The sequence below is a fragment of the Rhinoraja longicauda genome, chromosome 15 (assembly GCF_053455715.1).
Source record: "Rhinoraja longicauda isolate Sanriku21f chromosome 15, sRhiLon1.1, whole genome shotgun sequence".
Taxonomy (NCBI): Eukaryota; Metazoa; Chordata; class Chondrichthyes; order Rajiformes; family Arhynchobatidae; genus Rhinoraja; species Rhinoraja longicauda.
In genome coordinates, this window is record NC_135967.1 from 27240557 (window position 1) to 27264146 (window position 23590).

General features: G+C 40.2%; 2 protein-coding genes across 3 annotated transcripts; one reads left to right on the forward strand and one right to left on the reverse strand.

Annotated features, from left to right (window-relative positions):
- Positions 1-1322: 1322 nt before the first annotated feature.
- On the reverse strand, positions 1323-9197 carry cmc4 (C-x(9)-C motif containing 4 homolog (S. cerevisiae)). Of its 2 annotated transcripts, none has more exons than XM_078412350.1 (3): positions 9034-9197; positions 2820-2884; positions 1323-1734 (listed from the first exon to the last, which is right to left on the reverse strand). In XM_078412350.1, the coding sequence occupies exons 2-3, from the start codon at positions 2875-2877 to the stop codon at positions 1619-1621; spliced, it is 174 nt and encodes a 57-aa protein (XP_078268476.1). In that variant the 5' UTR covers positions 2878-2884; positions 9034-9197; the 3' UTR covers positions 1323-1618. The 2 variants fall into 2 exon arrangements, with proteins under 2 accessions (XP_078268476.1, XP_078268475.1); XM_078412349.1 differs by lacking the exon at positions 9034-9197 and adding an exon at positions 8494-9005.
- Positions 8541-23065, forward strand: brcc3 (BRCA1/BRCA2-containing complex, subunit 3). Its single transcript, XM_078412348.1, has 8 exons — positions 8541-8955; positions 11398-11517; positions 12516-12603; positions 13987-14075; positions 15133-15188; positions 15954-16085; positions 18573-18616; positions 21057-23065. The coding sequence occupies exons 1-8, from the start codon at positions 8851-8853 to the stop codon at positions 21206-21208; spliced, it is 786 nt and encodes a 261-aa protein (XP_078268474.1). The 5' UTR covers positions 8541-8850; the 3' UTR covers positions 21209-23065.
- The last annotated feature ends 525 nt before the right edge of the window (positions 23066-23590 follow it).

A 23590-nucleotide genomic window follows, 5' to 3' on the forward strand; every position in this document is an offset into this window, starting at 1 on the left:
TTTGGTTAAATTTCTTTGAAACATCAAGGTTAATCTCTGGGAAGATGAAAAGCAACAGGGATTAAAAATCATTCTGCTTCAATTCTGGGTAAGGGCCTTCAGAAAACTTTCAATGAACCAACCTTTACAGTAAATTTTAGTTGTGATTTTGCAGATGAATTTTGCATCAAAAACAACGTTAACTGGACAGAGTGGCCTAGTAGCACTAATTTCTGACAAAGTATTTGGAGATACCACTTTTCTACAGCAACCAATATCTCAAATTTGAAAGGAGAACAGTTGGGCATCTACCTCTATTGTTTAGGCATCTCACGCAGATTAAATAGAAGCAGATCTAATTTCGGCATTCAGATGTTCCTCTACATAGCAAAGGGTGTTTCGTGATTACTACATTGCATTTCCACTTTGCTTTATAATCAGTGTATAATTTCTACATTGGGAATAGTTTGCCTCCACAGGGTTTTGTTACTACATATTTACACTCGATCAAATAATTGTTTCATATTCCTTCATGACATAGGAGGCCATTTGGCCATCAAAACTAGAACAGAGAGTACGCTCAGAACAAAAGGCACAGCAGTCATAGTCAAATTGACCCCTAAATCCCATTCCCCCACTTATTTCCCTGTAGACTATTTCACAGATGTTCATCAATTCCAACCACCCATCCAATTTTCCTGCCACCTATAAAACACAGAACAATTTAGAGTATCCAATTACCAAGTCTTTTGGTTATGGAAGGAAACAAGAGAATGAACTGCTGTCCAAGCAATAACATTTGGTTGCATCATGGCCTGGTTCAGCAACTTGAATGCCCAATATTGCAAAAGGTAGTGAACATTGCCCACTCCGTCATGGGTACTGACCTCCCCACCAAAGGGATCTAGAGTTGTCGCTGCCTTAAAAAGGTAGCTAGCATCATCAGATACCCACACCATCCTGGTCACACTCTCATTTCTTTCCTGCCATCAGCCTGAAAACTAGCATCCAGGTTCAGGAGCATCTTTACAACCATCAGGCTATTAAACACTACAACCTCCAAATAAGCTCCCAACTCCCTAGGCTTGGGAGTATGGTTTTTATCTTTGCACTATAATTTTTTTTTAATATACACACACAGTAAACCCTTGTTTTTAAGGTGGGGCTGAGTGCCTTCGCGGGCTGCTGTGCTCCTTGTGGTGAGGGAGGTCCCACTGGGCTCTTGGTGACGGGATTCCAGGATTCTGACCCAGCGTCTGGGCAGTGATGGCAATGGGGGGGAAACCCATACTCGGTTATAGCGGACAATCGGCAATAATGAACCCCCCCCCCCCCCCCCCATGGTCTGTTATAACGAGGGTTTACTGGACTGAACTTTTTTCTTGTTCATTGTGTTTACAGAGTACTACGTTTACATGTCGTGCTAAAATTTTAATACATAATGGAATACACATACAAAATGGCAACATGTTATGATTTAATATTTGACTGGAAGCAAATTTCAAGACATCACCGCACTTGTGATTCCCAATTGCCAATCCTGGATTGTCATGTTATTCTGACTTATAGTTTCCTGCTGTACTGAGACAATCTGAAACAGCGTGACTGGAGCCTAGGGTTTACAGCCAGTGAATATACATCAGCTCTTCTTTTTCAAAAAACCCGAACAGCAAACTGACGTTTTTGCATGTATCTTACAGCACTCATGCATATCTTGGATCACATGTTGACATTTGCTTTCTTGATAGTGTTGAGCTGTAAAAGAAACAAAATAAAAATGCTGTGATCCTCGGCATTCATTTAGTTTGTTTTCCTTGTAGGAGCTCCCCATCATTCATCCCAACTACTGCTCTTTGGGATGGAGGGGAATGTTGTTGTTGAACCAAATTTTCTTGAGTTCCTATTAATTACTGGTGTAATGCCACTGAAAGTGACTGGATGATGCTGAAGCTCTAAATTTGCCTTTTGGTTACAATGGCTTTGACAGGCAAGTAGCCAGCCTTCTTACTCGAGTCAAGATATTGTGTAACAGTTTACTCTTTAAACATTAAACTGGGTCTGGAAAGGCCTGAAAAAGGGATTGTAGAAATAAGTGATGATCCAGTTGGATCTATAGAAAATCCAATTATTACAATGTTACCAAACCAAAAATCCCATCGTGAAGAACAAATGCATTGAGTTATGAGGTTTCTAATTAATGAATTATTTTGGTAATCACTTTTATAAGAATAATGAATAATGTTACAACATCATCAGGAATGGGGTACTGATTTTAGATAGACACAAAATGCTGGAGTAACTCAGCGGAACAGGCAGCATCTCTAGAGAGAAGGAATGGGTGACTTCAGGTCGAGACCCGAAATGTCACCCATTCCTTCTCTCCAGAGATGCTGTCCGTCCCACTGAGTTACTCCTGCATTTTGTGTCTACCTTCGATTTAAAGCAGCATCTGCAGTTCTTTCCTACTGATTTTAGATGATCAGCCATGATCATATTGAATGGCGGTGCTGGCTCAAAGGGCCGAATGGCCTACTCCTGCACCTATTTTTCCATGTTTCTAACATTTATTTTTCAGGTTTGGAAGGTAAGCCACACCTGACCAAGGGGCATTGTTCAAATGAAGTTGTTTTTTGTCCTATGATTTACAAGCTGTACTTAAAGCTGTTAATTTTGCAATAACTGCATGATGCTGTTCAATAAAGCAAATTACATTAGTCAAGATCTCAATGAGATGAAATAGTTGTGTAATAAAGTAATTCATGATAGGTAATATAGAATACAAGATGAATGTCCAACTAGCAAGAGCGAAGCATATTAAAAAGAAATGGGAAGAGACTCACCTTTTAGACATTTCTGTATTTCACAGGCTTGTTTTTGGCAGGGATCTTTGGCAGGCATTGTGTGGCTGAGAAAGCAAGGGGAAAAAAGCCATTTGTAACTTTTTACAATTGTATTACAATTATTTCACTTCTGTCGTTACTTCTGAAAGGCTGATCCTCTTGGATCCTCTTCTATCCAAAGCACATTATATGCCTTCCACACATTTGGAGATATCAAGAATCTTATGTTGAAACAGCGAAAGTAAAGCTAGATATACCACCTGACATCATCAACATAAGCACCTGATTCAGACACGGCAAAGTCGTTTCCAGCTTGGTCCAGTATACAATGTCCTCCCAACAAAATTTAGGATTTTGAATTGGGAGTCACAAGTTTGCAACTGCCTTACATAATCACACTCACATCATCTAAATTTACACGTACTATCCATACCCTTATTATAATCACCTGTCCTGAAGGCTGGACAGACCACCAGAGGTAAAGGTCCAATAATATATAGGGGAAAGGGAGTCATCGACATTTACTATAAATCATATGAAGTCTCATGGCATCAGGTCAACCATGGGCATGGGAACTCTTCCCCTCATCCCACCATTTAGTACTTATCCATGTTGAACAATACACTGGTTAAGTACCAAGGGTACAAATTGGATGGGGTCATAAAATGTTCGTCAATAAGGTTAGTTCAGTAACACCAACCCCGATTGAGATAGCAGAATTTGTAGCTTTTGGTAAATGAACCAACAGACAAGTTAAAGTAATGTAAGAAAATAACTGCAGATGCTGGTACAAATCGAACGTATTTATTCACAAAATGCTGGAGTAACTCAGCAGGTCAGGCAGCATCTCAGGAGAGAAGGAATGGGTGACGTTTCGGGTCGAGACCCTTCTTCAGACTGATATCAGGGGGGCGAGACAAAAGAAGGATATAGGTGGAGACAGGAAGATAGAGGGAGAACTGGGAAGGGGGAGGGGAAGAGAGGGACAGAGGAACTATCTAAAGTTGGAGAAGTCAATGTTCATACCGCTGGGCTGCAAGTTGCCCAAGTGAAATATGAGGTGCTGTTCCTCCAATTTCCAGTGGGCCTCACTATGACACTGGAGGAGGCCCATGACAGAAAGGTCAGACGGAGTGGGAGGGGGAGTTGAAGTGCTCAGCCACCGGGAGATCAGGTTGGTTAAGGCGGACTGAGCGAAGGTGTTGAGCGAAACGATCGCCGAGCCTGCGTTTGGTTTCGCCGATGTAAAGAAGTTGACATCTAGAGCAGCGGATACAATAGATGAGGTTGGAGGAGGTGCAGGTGAACCTCTGACTCATCTGGAAAGACTGTTTGGGTCCTTGGATGGAGTTGAGGGGGGGGGGGGTAAAGGGACAGGTGTTGCATCTCCTGCGGTTGCTGGGGAAAGTGCCCGGGGATGAGGTGGTTTGGGTAGGAAGGAACGAGTGGATCAGGGAGTTACGGAGGGAACGGTCTCTGCGGAACGCAGAAAGGGGAGGGGATGGGAAGATATGGCCAGTAGTGGGGTCCCGTTGGAGGTGACGGAAATGTTGGAGGATGATTTGTTGGATACGCTTGCTGATAATAATAATAATAATAATAATATTCATCTATTGTCATTGCAACGAGTACAACGAAATTAAAAAATAGCCAATCCTGACGGTGCGTACAAACATATATGCAATAAATGCAAAAACAAATAAATACATAAATACAATTATATTAAGTACAAGATTTTTTAACGGTGTTGCCTAGTGCAAAGGTAGTGATCAGTTCTCGTATGGCCCTGGGGTAAAAACTGTTCTTAAGTCTGTTTGTTCGAGATTTGATCGACCTGAAACGTCGACCAGAGGGCAGATGAACAAACAGACGGTGGCCGGGGTGGGATGGATCTTTTATTATTTTGCCTGCTCTACTGAGGCAGCGTAGGCTGAACAGGTGCTCCAGGGAGGGCAGTGAGCAGCCGATGATCTTCTGGGCCGTCGTGATGACCCTCTGAAGGGCCTTCCTGTCCTTTTCTGAGCAGCTGGCATACCATGTGGTTATACAGTATGCCAGCACACTCTCGATGGAGCAGCGATAGAAGGACAACATGAGCTTCTCCTGCAGGTTGGTTTTCCTGAGGATCCTCAGGAAGTGGAGTCTCTGCTGTGCCTTCTTTACTGTGGTGATGGTGTTGGTAGACCAGGTAAGATCCTCTGCGATGTGCGTACCCAGGAACCTGAAAGCGGGTACCCTTTCCACACAGACCCCATTGATGTAGAGTGGGTCGTAATCTACACTGGTTTTTCTAAAGTCAATTATAAGTTCCTTTGTTTTGGAGGAGTTCAGGACCAGATTGTTCACTGAACACCATGCTGCCAGCCTTTGGATTTCATCCCTATAGGCTGTCTCATCTCCTCCTGAGATGAGTCCAACCACAGTCGTGTCATCCGCGAACTTGATGATGGTGTTGGTGGGATGGGTGGGGGCGCAGTCGTGAGTGTAGAGGGAGTAAAGGATGGGGCTCAACACACAGCCCTGCTGTGAGCCGGTGCTCAGTGTAATGGTGGAGGAGAGGTGAGGGCCTATTTTGACAGTCTGGGGGCGGTTGGTCAGGAAGTCCTTGATCCATTGGCAGATGGTTTGGGAAGGTGAGAATGAGGGGGATTCTGTCCTTGTTACGAATGGGGGGAGGGGGAGCAAGAGCGGAGCAAGAGCGGAGCAAGAGCGGAGCTGCGGGATATAGAAGAGGCTCTAGTGAGAGCCTCACCTACAATGGAAGAGGGGAAGCCTCGTTTCCTGAAGAATGAGGACATCTCTGATGGCGTAGTGTGAAACACCTCATCCCGGGCGCAGATGCGACTTAGACGGAGGAATTGGTAGTAGGGGATAGACTTTTTGCATTGGGAGTAGGGGAACAATCCTTGTTCCGGACGTACACTGGCCCCATCTCCGAACTCTACCTCCGCAACATCGACGACTGCATTGGTGCTACCTCTTGTACCCATGCAGAACTCACTGACTTCATACACTTCACTACCAATTTCCATCCTGCTCTTAAATATACTTGGACTATCTCCGACATCTCCCTACCATTTCTGGACCTCACCATCTCCATCACAGGAGACAGACTAGTGACTGCCATCTACTATAAACCCACTGACTCGAACAGCTATATGGACTACACTTCTTCCCACCCTGTCTCCTGCAAAAAGTCTATCCCCTACTCCCAATTCCTCTGTCTATGCCGCATCTGAGCCCGGGATGAGGTGTTTTACACTAGGGCATCAGAGATGTCCTCATTCTTCAGGAAACTGGGCTTCCCCTCTTCCATTATAGGTGAGGTTCTCACTAGGGCCTCTTCTATAATCCCGCAGCTCCGCTCTTGCTCCCCCTCCCTCCATTCGTAACAAGGCCAGAATCCTCCTCGTTCTCATCTTCCACCCCATCAGCCAGTGTATCCAACAAATTGTTTCGCTCAACACCTTCGCTCAGTCCGCCTTAACCAACCTGATCTCCTGGTGATGGGCACTTCAACTCCCCCTCCCACTCCCAGTCTGACCTTTCTGTCATGGGCCTCCTCCAGTGCCATAGTGAGGCCTACCGGAAATTGGAGGAACAGCACTCATATTTCGCTTGGGCAGCTTGCAGCCCAGCGGTATGAACATTGACTTCTCCAACTTTAGATAGTTCCTCTGTCCCTCTCTTCCCCTCCCCCTTCCCAGTTCTCCCTCTATCATCCTGTCTCCACCTATATCCTTCCTTTGTCTCGCCCTCTGATATCAGTCTGAAGAAGAGTCTCGTCCCGAAACGTCACCCATTCCTTCTCTCCTGAGATGCTGCCTGACCTGCTGAGTTACTCCAGCATTTTGTGAATAAATAACAGACAAGTTAAATCTACTTCAACTTACCTACTTGTTTTAGATGCATCTGTCCTTCATAGCAATGCATACAGTCTTTGCAAAAACAAAGTTCTGCCTTCACATCGATAGCATTTCTCAAACTCAAGGCCTCTAACACCAAGAAGTATTAATGCAACAAGCATGTGGGAACTCCGAGATAAGCAAGTTTCCCTTTGAGCTGTGGAAATATTGTCAATCCTCCAAACCCTGCCACTGTGCCAAGTTATGCTGCATGTATATCTAATACAAAAATTCCAAATATTTAGAGAACAATTTACTACCCCTCAGGTACATGATGCCCAAGAAGAACAAGGTAATATGCCTCAACGGCTACTGACGGGTAGCACATGTTTATTGTGATGTGCTGCTTTGAGAGATTGGTTATCACACAAATCAATAGATGGGCAACGGATGTGATCTCACTGGACCACTTGGACAACAGGAACTCATGAGTGAGGCTGTTATTTGTTGGTGTTCAACACCAGCATCCCTTTTAAATTCACCATCAAACTGGGTCTCTGGTACTCCCTATGCAACTAGGTAATTGAATTCTTCATTAACAGATCTCAATCAGTATGGATTGGCAATGCCTCTTTGATGATTGTTAGCACAGGGACACCTCAGCATTGTGTGCTCTGTGCTCTGCCCTACTTTCTCTATATTCATGACTGTGTAGCCAGACACATCTCCAGCATCATCTTTAAATTCTCTGTTGATACTAGTTTTGTTGGATTAAAAAGTGTTTAATGATGAGTCAAATTACAGAATGAAGATTGATAATCTGGTTAAATGGTGCCTGAACAACAATCAATGTTAGCAAGACCAAGGAGCTAATTGATGACCAGGAAGGGAAGGCCGAGGGACCACGCACCTGGCTTCACTGGCAGGATGGTGGTGGGGAGTCAACAGCTTCATGTTTCTGGGTGAACATATCTCTGATCTGTCCTGGGCCCAGACATCACAAATGAGCTCACAAATGCACTACTTCCTCAGATTTTGAGGAGATCCGGCATCTTGTCAGATACTCTATTGAACTTCTACAAGTGTACGATGGAGAGAAGACTGACTGAATGCCTCACAGCCTGGTTTGGAAATTCAAAACCCCAAGAACAAAGTGGGTTGCAGAAAGTATTACAACCATCCTATCTATGCCCCAGCCTTATAATTTTGTTTATATTACCTCTATCAGTCCCCTCCCTCAGAGTCCTCTGCTCCATGGAAAACCCAACCTATTGTCTCTTCAGAAATTCCAACTTTCCAACTGTATTTTCTTGTCACACTATATATTATCTATAGCCCAAGTGATGTTTTATAAAGTTGCATGGATTGTGACATGTTATCAAACAATGGAACATATTTTAAAGCTGTCTTCAGGAAATTTAGATATTTTAGGCCATAGTAGGGAAAAAAAGAACTGAGGTTCCAGTCAGGAAATACAACTGGCAAAAATATGTAAAGATGGCATTGCCTGTAAACAATCGGGGGAGGGAAAGAGATGTCATTTTTGGAGCACTATTCAGAACTTTCGGTGTACACCTAAAATCGGACTGAACCACCTCTCGCCGCTAATATTACAAAGATTGCCAAAGAATTTACATGCTACAAAGAAAATGTTGAGACTCGCTTCTGATCTCCAATCAACTGTCTGTATACTTATTAAAATGACCAATACTGGAAATATATAGTATTTTTGCAGCTTCTTAGGGTCTCCAGTTGCAAAAGTTAATGCGGTCCCTTCACCAGCTGATTTTGCCTTATTAATGATAGGTCCATAGATCCATTACATTTACCTTAACTTGCATTTCAGCTGCGATACATTTCGCACCAACCAGCCTGCACTCACAGACCCGGAGATAGTGTCACCTAAAACTCGGCTCGGGTTCGTCCATGAAGGAATCGATGAGAAGTTAAAATTACAATCTTCTCAAACATCTGATACAACGAGGAACACTGTCTTCGCTCCGTGGAGAGTAAAGGCGCTACATTGCGACTTGTTGTGGTGACCCAGCCGCAGCTTCAGTGGGAGATTGCCCCGGAACCCGGTGGCGGGCCGCGTTTTCCAGCCGATGTCGGCCGTTTCCCCCGTTGGCGGCGAGGAAGAATATCCGGTTTCGATAAATCGAGTTTAGATTTGATTTGCAGCAGTTATGGCGGTGTGCGGGGTCCACCTGGACTCTGATGCTTTCCTCGTCTGTTTGAATCACGCTCTGTCCACGGAAAAAGAAGAAGTGATGGGGCTCTGTATTGGAGAGGTACAGATCCCTTAGCAACCAGGCCCGGCGGCCGTCACCCTAGCAACCGCGCGCCCCTCAGACTAACCAAGGCCTCACCTTAGCAACGGGGCCGGGGCCGCTCACCCCGGCGTCGCCGTCTGCTACCCTCGGGCAGAGCAATGCAAACCATCGCCTTTGGAACGGAGGCAGTACTCTCGGAACCAGGCCTGCCGCCAAGGCAGCAGTCATAGCCTGATTCCCACTGCAATCTGTCCATCAATGTGGGCTACAAAAGGGAGACCACTTGCTCCCATCCCATGTTGGCCCCAGTCAATGAGCAAGCAATCTTAACCCAGCCGAAGCCGACAAAGTAGGGGGCGAGTAGTCAATCCATTTCACGAGCTCCCTGGAGAAATAGTACAGACCGTCCTTATTGACTCAATTTAATTGTAAATTAAATAGATTAGGTGAATAAAATATCATTTTGAAAGCAGTACATGAATAAAGTGACGCTCGATGTATGGCAGAAGCATGGCAGAAGCAGGTTACTACAGACTAATCACTTCCAAAAGATTTCCCCATATACATTTTCACTACCTCATTGTAAACCAACAAGTAGAGAGTAATTACTTCGATTATATCAAAGCTCCATTGTCGCTTCATCATAGTCTAGGATGGTAGAAGGAGAATAAGATGGGTCTTTATTTTTAATAAATCTAATCAACTTTGCAATAACTTTCCACTTTTCCCTCATATTGGTATAGTTAATTTCTGGCTCCCCTCCCTTCACATCCTTTTCTATCTGTCTCCAATTCTTGGGACAGGTTTGTGATCACCTCTACTTTGACTACACTTCTTTTACCTCCGTTCCTTTGATGGCCCCATTCCATTTTCTTATGTCTTTGTCATGTCAGTTTTGACAATGCCATCTTCCATACACCTTCAATTGTAACGAGAGTTTCCTGTAATTTACAGGATTCATGAAAGTAACAAATCAATTTCCCACATATCTGATCTTCCTTCATTCCTTCCATCCCAGAATGATGATAGGTGTCCTGATTCTTGCTTTCTAATTTCTATATCCAACAGGACATTATTTGCCATTTCTTACATCTGTGGTGAATTACCATCTTGCCTTCCTCGCCTTGCGAGAGTTGTGCAACCAGTGCACCTTTTACCTTTTGCTGCTGTTCAGAGTCTGTAAACATGTATGATTGATACATCATACATCATAGAAACAAGCCTTTTGGTTCATCGAGGTCACGTTGACTATCAACCACCCATTTACATTAATCCTATACTAATCTAATCCAATTTTAGCCTTCCAGATTGTTATTAATGCCCCAAAATATACCAGTCACCAATGCAATAGAGGCAATTTCCACAGGTCAATTAACCTACGTCTTGTTGATGTGTGGGGAACCCCATGTAATCACAGGAGTACAGTAAATGCCACACAGACAGCATCTGAGGTCAGGATTGAACCCAGGTCTCTGGCACTCTGAGGCAGTGACTCTTATCAGCTGCACCACTGTCTTTACGGTCAAAGGACAATTCAATTGACCCATCTTAGTTTACTGTATTATATTCATTGCTGATGATATAATCTATGATTTACATTGGGGAGACCAATTGCAGAATAGATGACCACTTAGTGGAATACCATAACTCAGCTCATATGTGTGACTTTGAGCTTCTGATAACCAATACCTTTAACTTTCAGTCTTATTAACCTGACCTTCCGATCTTAGGCTCCTCTGCTGATCCATTAACGCTTGATGTAATTTTTTTGTTATATTACAGCTTTCCGGGCTCAGTTTTTTTCCCTAATAATAACTGCAATCCCCATATGGACCTCTTTTTGCCTCTTAACTCATCACCACACCCTTTCGCCTACACTACCATTCCTTTTATTATTTAATCTGGGAAATATAAAATTTTCTTTGATCAAAATCTTCCAGGGGTCTTTGGATAGGGGGTTGTTTCCAAAGAACTGGGGAGTAGCAATTACCTGTAACATTCCCTTTTTTAAAAAATGAAGTAAGGAGTTAACTGAGTTACCTCATCAGAGTTAATGTGGGTAATGCAGCTAATGTGGTGTACATGGACTTCCAGAAAACACACAATAGGCATATTATCAAAGTTGAAGCACATGGCATAAAAGGTTTTCCCCAGTATAAGTCATTAATAATAGCTGAGGCCCCAGTACTGATCCTTTTCAAAATCAGTGAGTAAAAGCCTTACAATTGAAAGTGATTAATTAATCCCAGGTTTATTTGTTCATGCCCTTTAACCATTTTATCCATGCAAATCAGTTATCCCTGATATGTGTCAGATTATTAAATGCCTTTTGATAATTCATTATTTGTTTCTCTGATTGATTGTGAGACCAGTTTCCAGAAATGAGAGAGTGTTGTATAAATTTGAAAGACTCAGAAATAAATCAAATTATAATTGGTGAATCCCTTTATATTTTCTTAGGTTGACACAAGCAGGATTGTTCACATTCATTCAGTTATTATCCTCCGTCGCTCAGATAAGCGCAAAGACCGAGTGGAAATTTCGCCAGAGCAACTATCTGCAGCCTCTACTGAAGCTGAGATATCCTTTCAATGATCACACAATGGAGATTGCTATTGTGAAGGGTTCTGCGTTCATCAAGCATATTATTTTTGTTTAGAGTATCCAACATTTTTCGCTGCAAATATTATCAGATAATGTTTTTTCCCAACTGTTATCAGGCAACTGAACCATCCTATCACCAACCAGAGAGTGGTCCTGACCTACCATCTTCCTCATTGGAGACCCTCTTTAATTGGACGTTACCGTTCTTTAGCTTGCTCTTAACGTTACTCCCTTTATCCTGTATCCTGTATCTGTACACTGCAGACGGCTTGAATGTAATCATGTATAGTCTTATCTACTGACTGGAAAGCCCGCAACTAAAGCTTTTCATTGTACCTTAGTTCATGTGACAATAATAAACTAAACTAAACTAATTTTTTCATGTTTTCACAAGATAAGTAACTTTTGAATCTAGAATCTTCACTAGATAGCCCCAGATTGAATACATATGCATTTGATGGGTGTAAACAAACGACAAGGATTGCAGACCTAAACATGTTTGTTATTTACTGAATTAAATTTCTAAAGGATGCAGGTAAATGTTCTATAAGCTGCAATAGCAAAATATGATGCAATTATTAATGTTTTATTCCTGGAGAGAAAATCATTCACAACTTTATTTTCTTTGTAAATCAGTGAATATATTTTGAGTGCATTAAGGTATTACTATGAGAGGGCTCCAAGAATGGTTTTCCTACTTGGAGATTGCAGTGTTCAAGCATTCTAGAGAAAAATCTAGCAGAAAGATAAGTGATTCTACTTTAATTTATAGTTATCACAAAATGCTGGAGTAACTCAGCAGGTCAGGCAACTCTGAAGAAGGGTCTCGACCCAAAACGTCACCCATTCCCTCTCTCCTAGATGCTGCCTGACCTGCTGAGTTACTCCAGCATTTTGTGATACCTTTGATTTGTACCAGCATTTGCAGTTATTTTCCTACACTATTTTAATTTATAATCTTTAACAAGTTATACAGATTAGCTGATATGACTGGCCACCCAATGAGAGTGGTGGGATGGTATCATTCTCATCCACATATCACCGTATGGCCTTCTCATGTAGGTAAGTGAATGACAGAAGTGAGCATTGAGTAACCATGACCACTGAGCATTTTTAAATATTTTAAAAATTATCTTTTGCACCTCACTAACATCCAATTTCATTCATGTTAACAACTCCCTGGTATGGATTTTAACTTTCACTGGATGATAAACTTAACATTTGTTCATTATATATCCTGCAAATAAAAACCGGGCTAATGTTTCAGAACAAAGACCTTTTTATCAGAACTAGGAAAGAGAAAACATTTTGCCTTTAAGTGGCAAAGAGAGTGGGGAAGAGATGAATAGGACAAAGAGAATTTCTCTTATCAGATGAAGCCACTGGAGCTGTGGGGATGAGTTGTAAACCATCTGATGTAAACCAACTCATCAGATGTATGGTTTAACGTGGGCAGTTAACAAAAGAATTTGAACAAGGGAATATAGAAGTAATGAAATGTTGCCAGTTGGAGAGGGAGTGAATACAAAAGTTGCAAAATGTAGAGCTGTGGGACATGCTTTACTAATAGAGAAAAAAAAGCTGAGTCCATATCACAAATGGAGAGGTCAGTTCTAATGCACCCAGTAAGCAAATTAACTAAAGATGTATAATTTGATATTGACTCTAAAATGATGCTTAGATGGTAGATGAAGTGCTGATCATCAAGCTTACATAGGACTTTGTTATAACAATGCTGGAGATCACAAATTGGTCAAAATGACAATGGGATAGTGAATAATAGTGAAGATGGAGAGAAAAATGAAATGAAGCACACTGTTTAGTCTATAGGAGTGATCCTGAACTTTCTGCCATTTAATTTCTGTAGGAGTTATTATTTTTCTCCCTTCCTCACATTTCACTGATTAAAACCCCATTTGTGCATATTTATTGATTTCATAAATTAGTTAAGTCAGCACATCTGGAGTTGTGTAGTTTAATTGGCTCAAATTCTAAAACAGTTTAATGGGATTCATAGTATACATCATATCAATCAACAGAAAAGTATCACTTTGTATGGTTTTGCATTTACCCATAAAGTTATCAGCAATTTTTTCTCAGTGCTTTTCACTTGTGAGGGATTTTGTAAAATTATCAGAGCCTTGATGTACTGTTTGGGTCTTTTAGATTTTCTTGATGTTCAAATTTCATGCTTTTGCATAGTGTTTGGCTGAGGGAGAGTGGTGCCTTGTTGTCTTGGAAATGGATTGTTTTACATTAGGCCAGATTAAACTTTGCCAGTAAATTATATGTTATCCTCCTACAATACTGCTTCAGATTCAAATTATATTGAAGAACTTTGCCTGCAATATCTTGAGCTTTTAGCTTGGTTACCAGGTGCTGTACATGTTGTAAAATTTGCTCCTGAAACAAAATGTAATTAATTTATTTGCTCTATTCTATCAGATGTCCGAACTCAGGCCATGTACCAGATGATGGACCAGGGTTTCGTAGGACTTATCTTTTCTTGTTTCATTGAAGACAAGAACACTAAGGTTTGCATGTTTTTATTCTTTTGTGTGCTAATCCTAAGGTGGCAGGCATCAATGTTCATTGCTTCCCCAAAGAGATGGAGAGCAAGCCACTGTGTTTATTGTTGGCTTAACTGTCTGGTTATAGAATGATATAGGTGTAACTTTGTTAATGATAGACTAAAAGAGAAAAAGCACAAATTATATATGTACAACTGTGATAGCTAAAACAAACACAAATCTTAGAAATCAGAAATACAAAAAAATGAAATGCTGAAAGATCTCACCTGGTTTAATCATTTGAGAACTTTTTATGAGTTTTTATATATGATTGCATAATATCATTTAAAGGAGAACAGGTTATCTGGCCAACATTTAGTCAATCTACAAAAGCTTACTGTGCACATTGTGTTTGCTAGCGAGAACACAAGCAAATCTCAGCAGTCATTGACTGAATCATGTGGAATGTCCCATGGACATGACAAACCATCTAAAAACATGTTTCATTTTTTCAAATCTTGCTTGACATGCAATGCATTTTCTAGTTGAGACATCAGAGAAATAGAAAGGAAAATGTTTGCACTCCCTGGTAGTATCAAATGTTGTTGCAGCAACTATTTCACAGATAAAAGGTTCTCTGCACGGTTTCCTAAGAAGGAAACCTTCCTTCCAAACTTAATTTCCCAGATCAACTTTCCTCATTGCCTGAATAATGTGACTGCTAATTAGTAAGAACTTGAATAGTTTTGTGCTGAAGTCTTGGGTTGATATTATTCTTAAAAAATTCAGCTATCAGAGGGGGCACTTTCATCACTTCATTCCTTGTGGATTTGAAAAGGAAGCATGAACAGAATTTTTTTTTGTCATTATGTTCTACTCCAAAACAAAGTTGAACAATCCCTTGTTGCTTTCCTTCATGATTAATACTATACCAATAAGTAGCATGTTTATTTTAACAGTTAATGATTAAGCTCCACCCATTTTTATGGTGACTGTATAAATAAAACCTACGTTTAATAGCTTATTGAAAATTTATGTAACGTGTAGAAAGAATACATTTTGCCCTTCTTGTTTGTTTCAGACTGGTCGAGTTCTTTACACCTGTTTCCAGTCAATTCAAGCGCAGAAAGGTTCTGAGTAAGTATAATCAAGTATATGTCATTATGTGAAGCATCTATATACTAAAACTCTCGTTTGTTGTTTGTTTGTTCTTGAACTACAGCCAAAACGGTACATGATAGCGCTACAATTTTAGGCCCACCTTACTCACCGTCGTCCCTTTGGTGCTAATGGAAGAAGTTTCATTGAAATCGGTGTTATATTTTTAAAGTTATTCACATTTTAAAGTTTAAATCTATCTCCTAGGGAGGGAGGGGGAGGAGGGAGGATAAGGGGGGTTGGAGATGGAGTGGGGAGAGGGGATGGGGGAAGGGAAGGGGGAGGGGAGGGGGTGGAGGGAGGGGGAGGAGGAGGGAGAGGTGAGCGAGGGGAAGGAGGGTGGGAGGGGAAGGGGAGGGGGAGGGTGCTGCATCAATGCAGGAGAGGTTTGGGCTCAATTGGTCCACTTGGTCTAGTGATATTTATTAATGGTCTTGGTTCTTGATGTATTCTGATGAATGTTATTAACATGAGGGAACGCTCGGTGAATGAATGGAAACAATGTCCTTGCACTCATTTTACAGTAACTCAGTATGGAATTGAAGACTTGCTTTCTCTGCCAGGCATTGAACTGGAGAATTAAATAAGCAATGTATAGCGGAAGACTTGTTTTCAAAATATATTGATGATGTTAGGGCTCTGCTTTAATCTTTAGGAGTATACAAGTATCATAAATCACTTGAGCTAATCTGAGGACCAGGAAAGCATAAGACCCTATTAATTTTTTTAATAATTTTATGTCAGGTATGAACGAATTGAAATCCCTATTCATGTCGTGCCACATGAAACTATTGGCAAAGTATGCCTGGAATCTGCAGTGGAACTTCCAAAAATTCTTTGTCAGGAAGAGCAGGATGCTTATAGAAGAATTCACAGGTAGGGTGCAAATGAAATACAACCGAGCTTAATACTACTCTTAATACTAATATGTACTCTTCCATGCTCACGGTTGAAAACATTATTCATACATTTGTTAATTCTAACATGACTATTTCTATGGATTCCTAGCTTGCCTCCTTCATTCATTGTTTCAAATAAATTGAGGTAATCCAAAACTCTGTTGTCCATTTTATAATAATGTTCGTGTTGTACCAACTCCTATCCTTGTAAACACCATTTATTCTGCAGCATCTGAAATATCTTCACCAGCCCAATTCTGATCCCCCCAAATGCAATTACTCCAACAGATGTCTGGAACTTTGATTGCCAAGAATTTAAATTTTGACCTATTTTGAAACATCAACACCTTTCTGCTTCTCTCTTCTTTAAGATGTTGTTTAAAACCCATCTATTTGGCCAAGGTTTTGATTATCTGCCCTATTATCTTTGTGGTTGCATTGGAGTTTTCTTGCTACATTACATATATACATCTGTAATTATGTAACCTGTATACAATCTATCTTCAATTTGGAGGTTCTGTTTATAGTACTTTGAGTTGGTATATTACCACAATGGGAAAATACTGGTCAGTCCTCTACTGCTCTATTGACATCAATTTAAAGCTCTTATATGTTAGAAGTGGTTTACATGATGCTTCTATCAGACACTTAAAAAAAAGATAATGAACACACCATTTTGTAAATAATTGCTTTTGAGATCACGTTCTATTTTCTGTGCCGAACAACTGGCACCAGTCTGTGCCAAACAATTGGCACCAGTCTACACAGACATTTTCAATCGGTCCTTGCAAACCTGCATTTGTCCCTGCCTGCTTCAAAGTCTCCACTATTGTTCCCGTACCCAAAAACCCAAGGATTACTGGTCTTAATGACTACAGGCCTGTCGCACTGACCTTTGTAATCATGAAGACCTTTGAAAGACGTGCTGGCCCAACTGAAAAATATCCTGGACCCCCTGCAATTTGCATACTGGGCAAATAGATCAGTGGATGACGTAGTCAACCTAGGCCTGCACTTCATCCTCCAGCACCTAGACTGCCAGGGGACCTATGCAAGGATTTTGTTTGTGGATTCTGCATTCAACACCATTGTGCCAGAGCTACTACACTCCAAACTCTCCCAGTTGACTGTGCCTGAACCCCTCTGTCAACTTCCTGACCGACAGGAAGCAGCTTGTGAGGCTGGGAAAGCACATCTCGGATCCGCAGACCCTCAGCATAGGAGCACCGCAAGGCTCCATACTCTCCCCTCTCCTTTACTCTCTCTACGCCAACAATTGCACCTCCACAGACTCCACTGTCAAGCTTCTCAAGTTTGCGGACGACACAACCCTGATTGGACTGATCCAGGATGGGGAGGAATCTGCCTACAGACAGGAAGTGACACAGCTGGCTTCTTGGTGCCATAGCAACAACCTGGAGCTCTATGCTCTTAAGACGGTGGAATTGATTGTAGACTTTTGGAAAGCTCCCCCTCCTCTGCCCCCACCCACCATCAACAACACCACAGTCACATCTGTGGAGTCATTGAAGTTCTTTGGAACCATTATCTCCAGGGACCTTAAATGGGAGGCCACCATCGACCACAGTCAAAAAGGTCCAACAGAGGATGTAATTCCTGCGGCAGCTGAAAAAACACAATCTGCCACAAGCAATGATGGTCCAGTTTTATACTATCATAGAGTCTGTCCTCACCTTCTCCATCATGGTCTGGTTTGGCTCAGCCACCAAGCATGACATCCGGAGGCTGCAGCGCATAGTTCGATCAGCCGAGAAGGTTGTAGGCTGCAACCTTCCCCCCATTGACGAACTGTACACTGCAAGGACCAGGAAGCGAGCGGGTAAGATCATTTCTGACCCCTCTGACCCTGGTCACAAATTCTTTGAAGCACTTCCCTCTGGAAGGCGAGTCCGGACTGTCAAAGCCGCCACAGCCAGACATAGAATCTGTTTTTTTCCCAAGAGCAGTAGCTCTATTCAACAGCCAAAAGTCTGTAGCCTCCTTTTGCTCTGGTATTTTATTTCATTCTTCACATGTTTAAATTATAACGTTTTATTTTTATAACATCGTGTTATTACTTGCGAGCAAAGCACCAAGGCAAATTCCTTGTAAGTATACATATTTGCCTAATAGAATTTATTCAATTCAATTAAATTCCATTCAATTTCCTGCTTCATTTTTTATCAAACTCATGGTTCCAAGATGGAAAGTTTTGCATTGTTCGAGGAAATGCTGTTACTCTTTGGTAGCTACTCTTTGGTAGCCCCAAGTTTATGAACAATTTGTTAATCATTTTTGGAAATAAGTATAGAACTTTGGTAGCTGATTATATTTATAAATAGGACATTGCGTTTTATTGTATGTTTGAAGTTTATTTATTTAGGTTACTATCTTGTTCTCAATAAATTTTTACCTTGAAGATGAAATTCTCTCTGGAGTTGTAATTCTATATATTTTTTTTCAGTCTGACACATCTGGATCCAATAACCAAGATTCATAATGGATCAGGTAGATAATGATTTAATGTGTTTGAAAGGAAATAAATTAACATTGAGTGGTATAATGGAAGAGTTGGCGGCATGGTGGCGCAGCGGTAGAGTTGTTGCCTTACAGCGAATGCAGCACGGAGACCGGGTTCGATCCCGACTACGGGTGCTGTCTGTAGGGAGTTTGTACGTTGTCCCCATGACCTGCGTGTGTTTTCTCCGAGATCTTCGGTTTCCCTCACACTCCAAAGGCGTACAGGTTTGTAGGTTGATTGGCTTGGTGAATGTAAAATTTGTCCCGCGTGTGTGTGAAATAGAGTTAATGTGCAAGGATTGCTGGTCGGTGCGGACTCGGTGGGCCAAAGGGCCTGTTTCCGCGCTGTACCTCTAAACTAAACTAAAGTGCTGTCATAGGCTTTGGCATGCTCCAGAGGAAACAATCCAAATTTGTCCAAAGTCTGAAGAAGTGTCTCGACCAGAAACGTCACCCACTCCTTCTCTCCAGAGATGCTGCCTGTCCCGCTGAGTTACTCCAGCATTTTGTGCCTATCTTCAAGTTTGTCCAAATCTCTGTGACTAATATACTCCAATCCAGACAATATGCTAGTGAACCTCCTCTGCATCCTTCCAGAGTCTTCACATCTTACTATACTGTGATACTGTGTACTATACTAAGCCTCAATAAATTCAGTTCCATTGTAATCATGGAAATTTTAGTAGCAAAGTTCAACATGCAACTTTAGTGCTGGTGTTACTATCTGGCACGATTGTCTTAGGCAACAGAGGATGAATGTTTACTGTGTTGTTTAACATTTTTACTATTGGTAATATTTTGCATTCCTATGTGTAGTGTTCATAAAAATGAACAATGCCATATTCAGGTACACCTTGAGTACTATAGCCATAAACAGTTTTTTTTTCAATTGAAGAAGCTTTTAAGGTGGTACAATGTAATTGTGTGATTTGTAATGAAATTGATATTTTTGCCTGCAATGTAATGGGAGCATCTTTGTAGCTATACCGCAGATACATAGGTACCACATTATAGATGATAGAACCTGTGGCATAATCAAAATATACTGGCAGATTCTGTGAAAATTACTATTCCAAACTAGTGTCCATTGTTAACTAAGGAGAGGAAACGCTTGAAGTACTTCGCAGATCAGATGGCATACGCAGAGAGGGGAATTATTTTTCCAGAGGGTAATGAAATAAATCATTGATTTGAAACATTGACTTTGTTTCTCTATCCACCTGCTTGACCTGTTGAATATTCCTAGTATTCCTGTTATTTCAAATTTCAGTTAGCACATTATTTTTTATCTGAACTGTGATGCCAGTGTCTGTCCAGCATTATTGGGTATTGATGTAACATGATTTCATGAACATTCCTTGAATGCTCATTATTTTCAAAGGGAGTGGATTATGGAGTGATGAAGTCAGCCCTTCAGTCTAGGGAGGTGGAAAATGCCTTTATATTGGAGGGAAGGCACCAATAGTGTCTCTGAAAAGAAGAAAGGAGAATTATTTTTTAGGTTGTTTCAAAAATTCAATCAATATCATCCCCATGGATCCCAATCCCCAAAACATGCATAGGGATGGGGTCTTTATTTGGAAGGAATACAGTGCTGTATGTTGGAATTTTTGGAGGTTGTGCAGTGTTGGAGAAGTTAAGCCAAGAGAAACTGAGATGGATGAAATAAGGAACAAAGTAAGTGATGTTATGTGTGCGGAATTAATTAATTTTGTAGGATTAAATTGGATTGCGAGGGCATTGCAAAAATTGTGCACCATGCGGAATATGTTATCTGCAACGTGAAACATTTTTCTCTCCATGTGCAATTAACTCAATAGATAATTGATTTTTTAAAGGTTAATTTTACATGGATTAATTTAATGTTAGTGTAAAATATTAAAACTACAGCCAAATCTTTTGGCTTCTCTCAGCTTCTCTCATCCTTCTCTCATCTTTCATTGTCCCACTGTCGTATAGGTTCTGAAACAAGAATTCAGATGCACAGGAAAATAAATTCTTGAATCAATAAAATACAGAGAGGAGACAGCTCATACTAAAATAGAGACAATTTATATTCTGTAATAATCTCGCTGTGGTGTAAGATTATTTAACACAATTTAAAATGAATAATTAACAAGGCATTAATGTGAATAAAAGATTTGGCTCTTATACATTTGTCTAGCTATGTAAAAAGTACTGAGCGGGTGCAATTCTGTGTACATTTCATTGGGTTGGATAGATTATGAGTTTGGTGTACTTTATCCCAGTTTCAGGTGTTGCACCAAGTTGCACTGTAGAAATAATGTGTTTCTTAGGAACCAACTGTTTCATGCTTTAGATGCAAATGGGGCACTGATGGGGAATAACTATTCTTTGCTTTAAAAATATTTTTTTCTTTTAGGTTCCTTCACTGCAAATAAGTTAATTTTGATTTGATTTTCTCCAGTTTTCACAAAGAATCTGTGCAGCCAGATGTCATCTATTAGTGGTCCTCTGCTACAGTGGCTGGAGGATCGTTTAGATCAGAACAAACAGCACATCCTGGAACTTCAACGGGAGAAAGAACAACTCCTCCAGGAACTAGCAGTCCTAAAATGAAAGGGATTGTAGGTGCTGAGGGAAGAGAAACAGAAAAGTGTAACCAGATTATCTTTTTCTGATGAGCAAAGAAGCCATTTGACTGCAACAAAGCCGTGTAGCAAAGCTTTTATATCATGTTTGAGATCCCACTCAATGTATTACCTTTAATCAAGCCTGTCAACAAATGGAAGGAAGCACATATTGGTTTTGGTTGGCTTTTATACCGAAAGGAGATTTTTCCAGTTATTGCTGGATATGCGTCCACATTTCAGGAAGCCAGCACTGGGATTAATCGCTCTATTTATATCAAGTTATTGTTTGGACTAGGTTGCTGACAATATAAAATAATTATTATTTCAATTGAACCATGTGGAAATAGTTGGTTTAATTAATGTTACCTCTGAAGACCAGGGAATTTGTTGAGTACTTGATAAATTGTTAAAAACATAAATGTCTACTTGTGTTTTTATTTGTTATTTACATTATAAAACTGAAATTTGAGGCATCCATTTGATACTATGATTTATTTTAATTTAAATATCGAAAAATAATATGCCAAATTCAAGAACTTGGGCATTCTGTAGAACACATCTTTCAAAGACTCAAAAGGCATAAGATATAAGTTATACTTAAAAAAGTGAAACTATTTATTTGTAATTTTTCATCCCATGAATGAATTTGGTGACTCGACAAAAGTCTATGTGAATAATTCTGTTCCCAACTTCAGAAATATTTAGGATGCTTTGCCATTTAAAATATCAGCATATCATCTGTGTGCATGACATTGATTCATCTCTGCACTTTGGAACCTTTTAGTGATATTTGAATGGAATATTAACTTAGCCAAACAGTGTATCTTGGAATGTAGACACAAGGAATTGCAGATGCTGGTTTCCAAAAGAACACACAAAGTGCTGGAGTAACTCATCAGAACTTCAGTAAGAATTGAATATATTTTCCAGGAATTGATCATTTTCACAGAATTATTGGACCTGTATGGAAAAAGATTTAAGAACTTTTTTCCAATGTGCTGGCATAACTCAGTGGGTCAGGCAGCCTCTCTGGAGGACATGGATAGGTGATGTTTTGGGTCGGGACCCTTCTCCAGAGTCTGAAGAGTTGCATACCCATGTCCTCCGGAGATGCTGCCTGACCACTGAGTTACACCGTGGGTTTTCTTTTGTAAATCAGCATCTGCAGTTCCTTGTATCTTAATAAGAAATTTCATACTGGTTATCTTTAAAGATGAATAGGAAATCTAATGAATTGGAATAAAGCTAAAGAGATTGAAAGTAAACAGCTGTAGAGATTAAACATAAACAGTATTAAGAACAAAACCCACTTTCTACTTCTATAGTAACATCAGAATGTTCTGCCTTAAATATTTTATGTATGTATATGTTTATAATATTAAAAAGATATTAACTTAAGGGATGTTAAAGCAAAAGATGAATTCATTCATATATCTCTTGCCTTGATTATTGTTTTAAACTGTCCATTGTCAGCAATGGCACTGGATATTTGTAATTTTTTTAAAAACATAGGCTTATACATCTTATTCATTATCTACCAAATATGTTGCACCTCATAAACATGCAAGTAAAGCAATAATTCTGTAGTGAATAGAAAATAACAAAGCTACAATGGATGATACATTTTACTTAACCTTCTCAAGTACCAAGCTAGGATTCTGCTTCCAGCTTCAATAACAAGTGATCTTTCTTACTTAATGTGAATTAGATTTCACAGCCTTAATAGAAATGTCAGCAGCTAAATGTTTTAATTGGTAACTTATCTTCATAGAGCAACAAACGCCTTTTTCTTAGTTAAAAGAAGTGTGCTATTAATTCAGCAAAATTGCATCAATTGTTTAAATTCCTGTCTCATTTACAGCTCCATTTTAAACATAAATATAACAAATTTCACAGATTTAGTAAAATATCAATCAGAAGTATATTTTGAAATATTTCAATATTTTCATCCTTTTTCCATTTCTGCAAAGGTTAGGCTTTCAATTTCAACAAAGTAGCAGTGTTATTCTGAGAAGATCCTCTGGACACCATTCAAGTATTTTTTTTCACTGTTATGCACTTATTCTGTGCAATGTATGTCTCTGAATTTACTTTCTCTCTTCCATTAATATCATCACACTGGAGTATGGAAGTCTAAGGTGAGGCAGAAATGATACTATAATTGATCATATTAACTTATGTACCAAGACTTGATGTATTCTTCATCTGTTCATCTTTCTCGTTTCTGTTACGGTGATGGAAAGTGAATAAACTTATGAGAAGAGAAAATCAGAAATCTATCATCAAGGTGCAAAAGAGTAACTTCATGTTGTGGAAAAATGTTGAATTTAGCATTATACCAGACCAAGTGGACCCTTTGGGCCAAACC

What these genes read in the sequence shown, in the direction of transcription:
- brcc3 (XM_078412348.1), top strand. Translation starts at nt 8,851, where the DNA reads ATGGCGGTGTGCGGGGTCCACCTGGACTCTGATGCTTTCCTCGTCTGT. An exon ending in CAGCCTCTACTGAAGCTGAG is followed by an intron (nt 11,518 to 12,515) that starts ATATCCTTTCAA and finishes AACAAGTTATAC; the next exon opens with AGATTAGCTGATATGACTGG. An exon ending in CGTATGGCCTTCTCATGTAG is followed by an intron (nt 12,604 to 13,986) that starts GTAAGTGAATGA and finishes CTATTCTATCAG; the next exon opens with ATGTCCGAACTCAGGCCATG.
- cmc4 (XM_078412350.1), bottom strand. Translation starts at nt 2,877, where the DNA reads ATGCCTGCCAAAGATCCCTGCCAAAAACAAGCCTGTGAAATACAGAAA. An exon ending in AATACAGAAATGTCTAAAAG is followed by an intron (nt 1,735 to 2,819) that starts GTGAGTCTCTTC and finishes TTTCTTTTACAG; the next exon opens with CTCAACACTATCAAGAAAGC.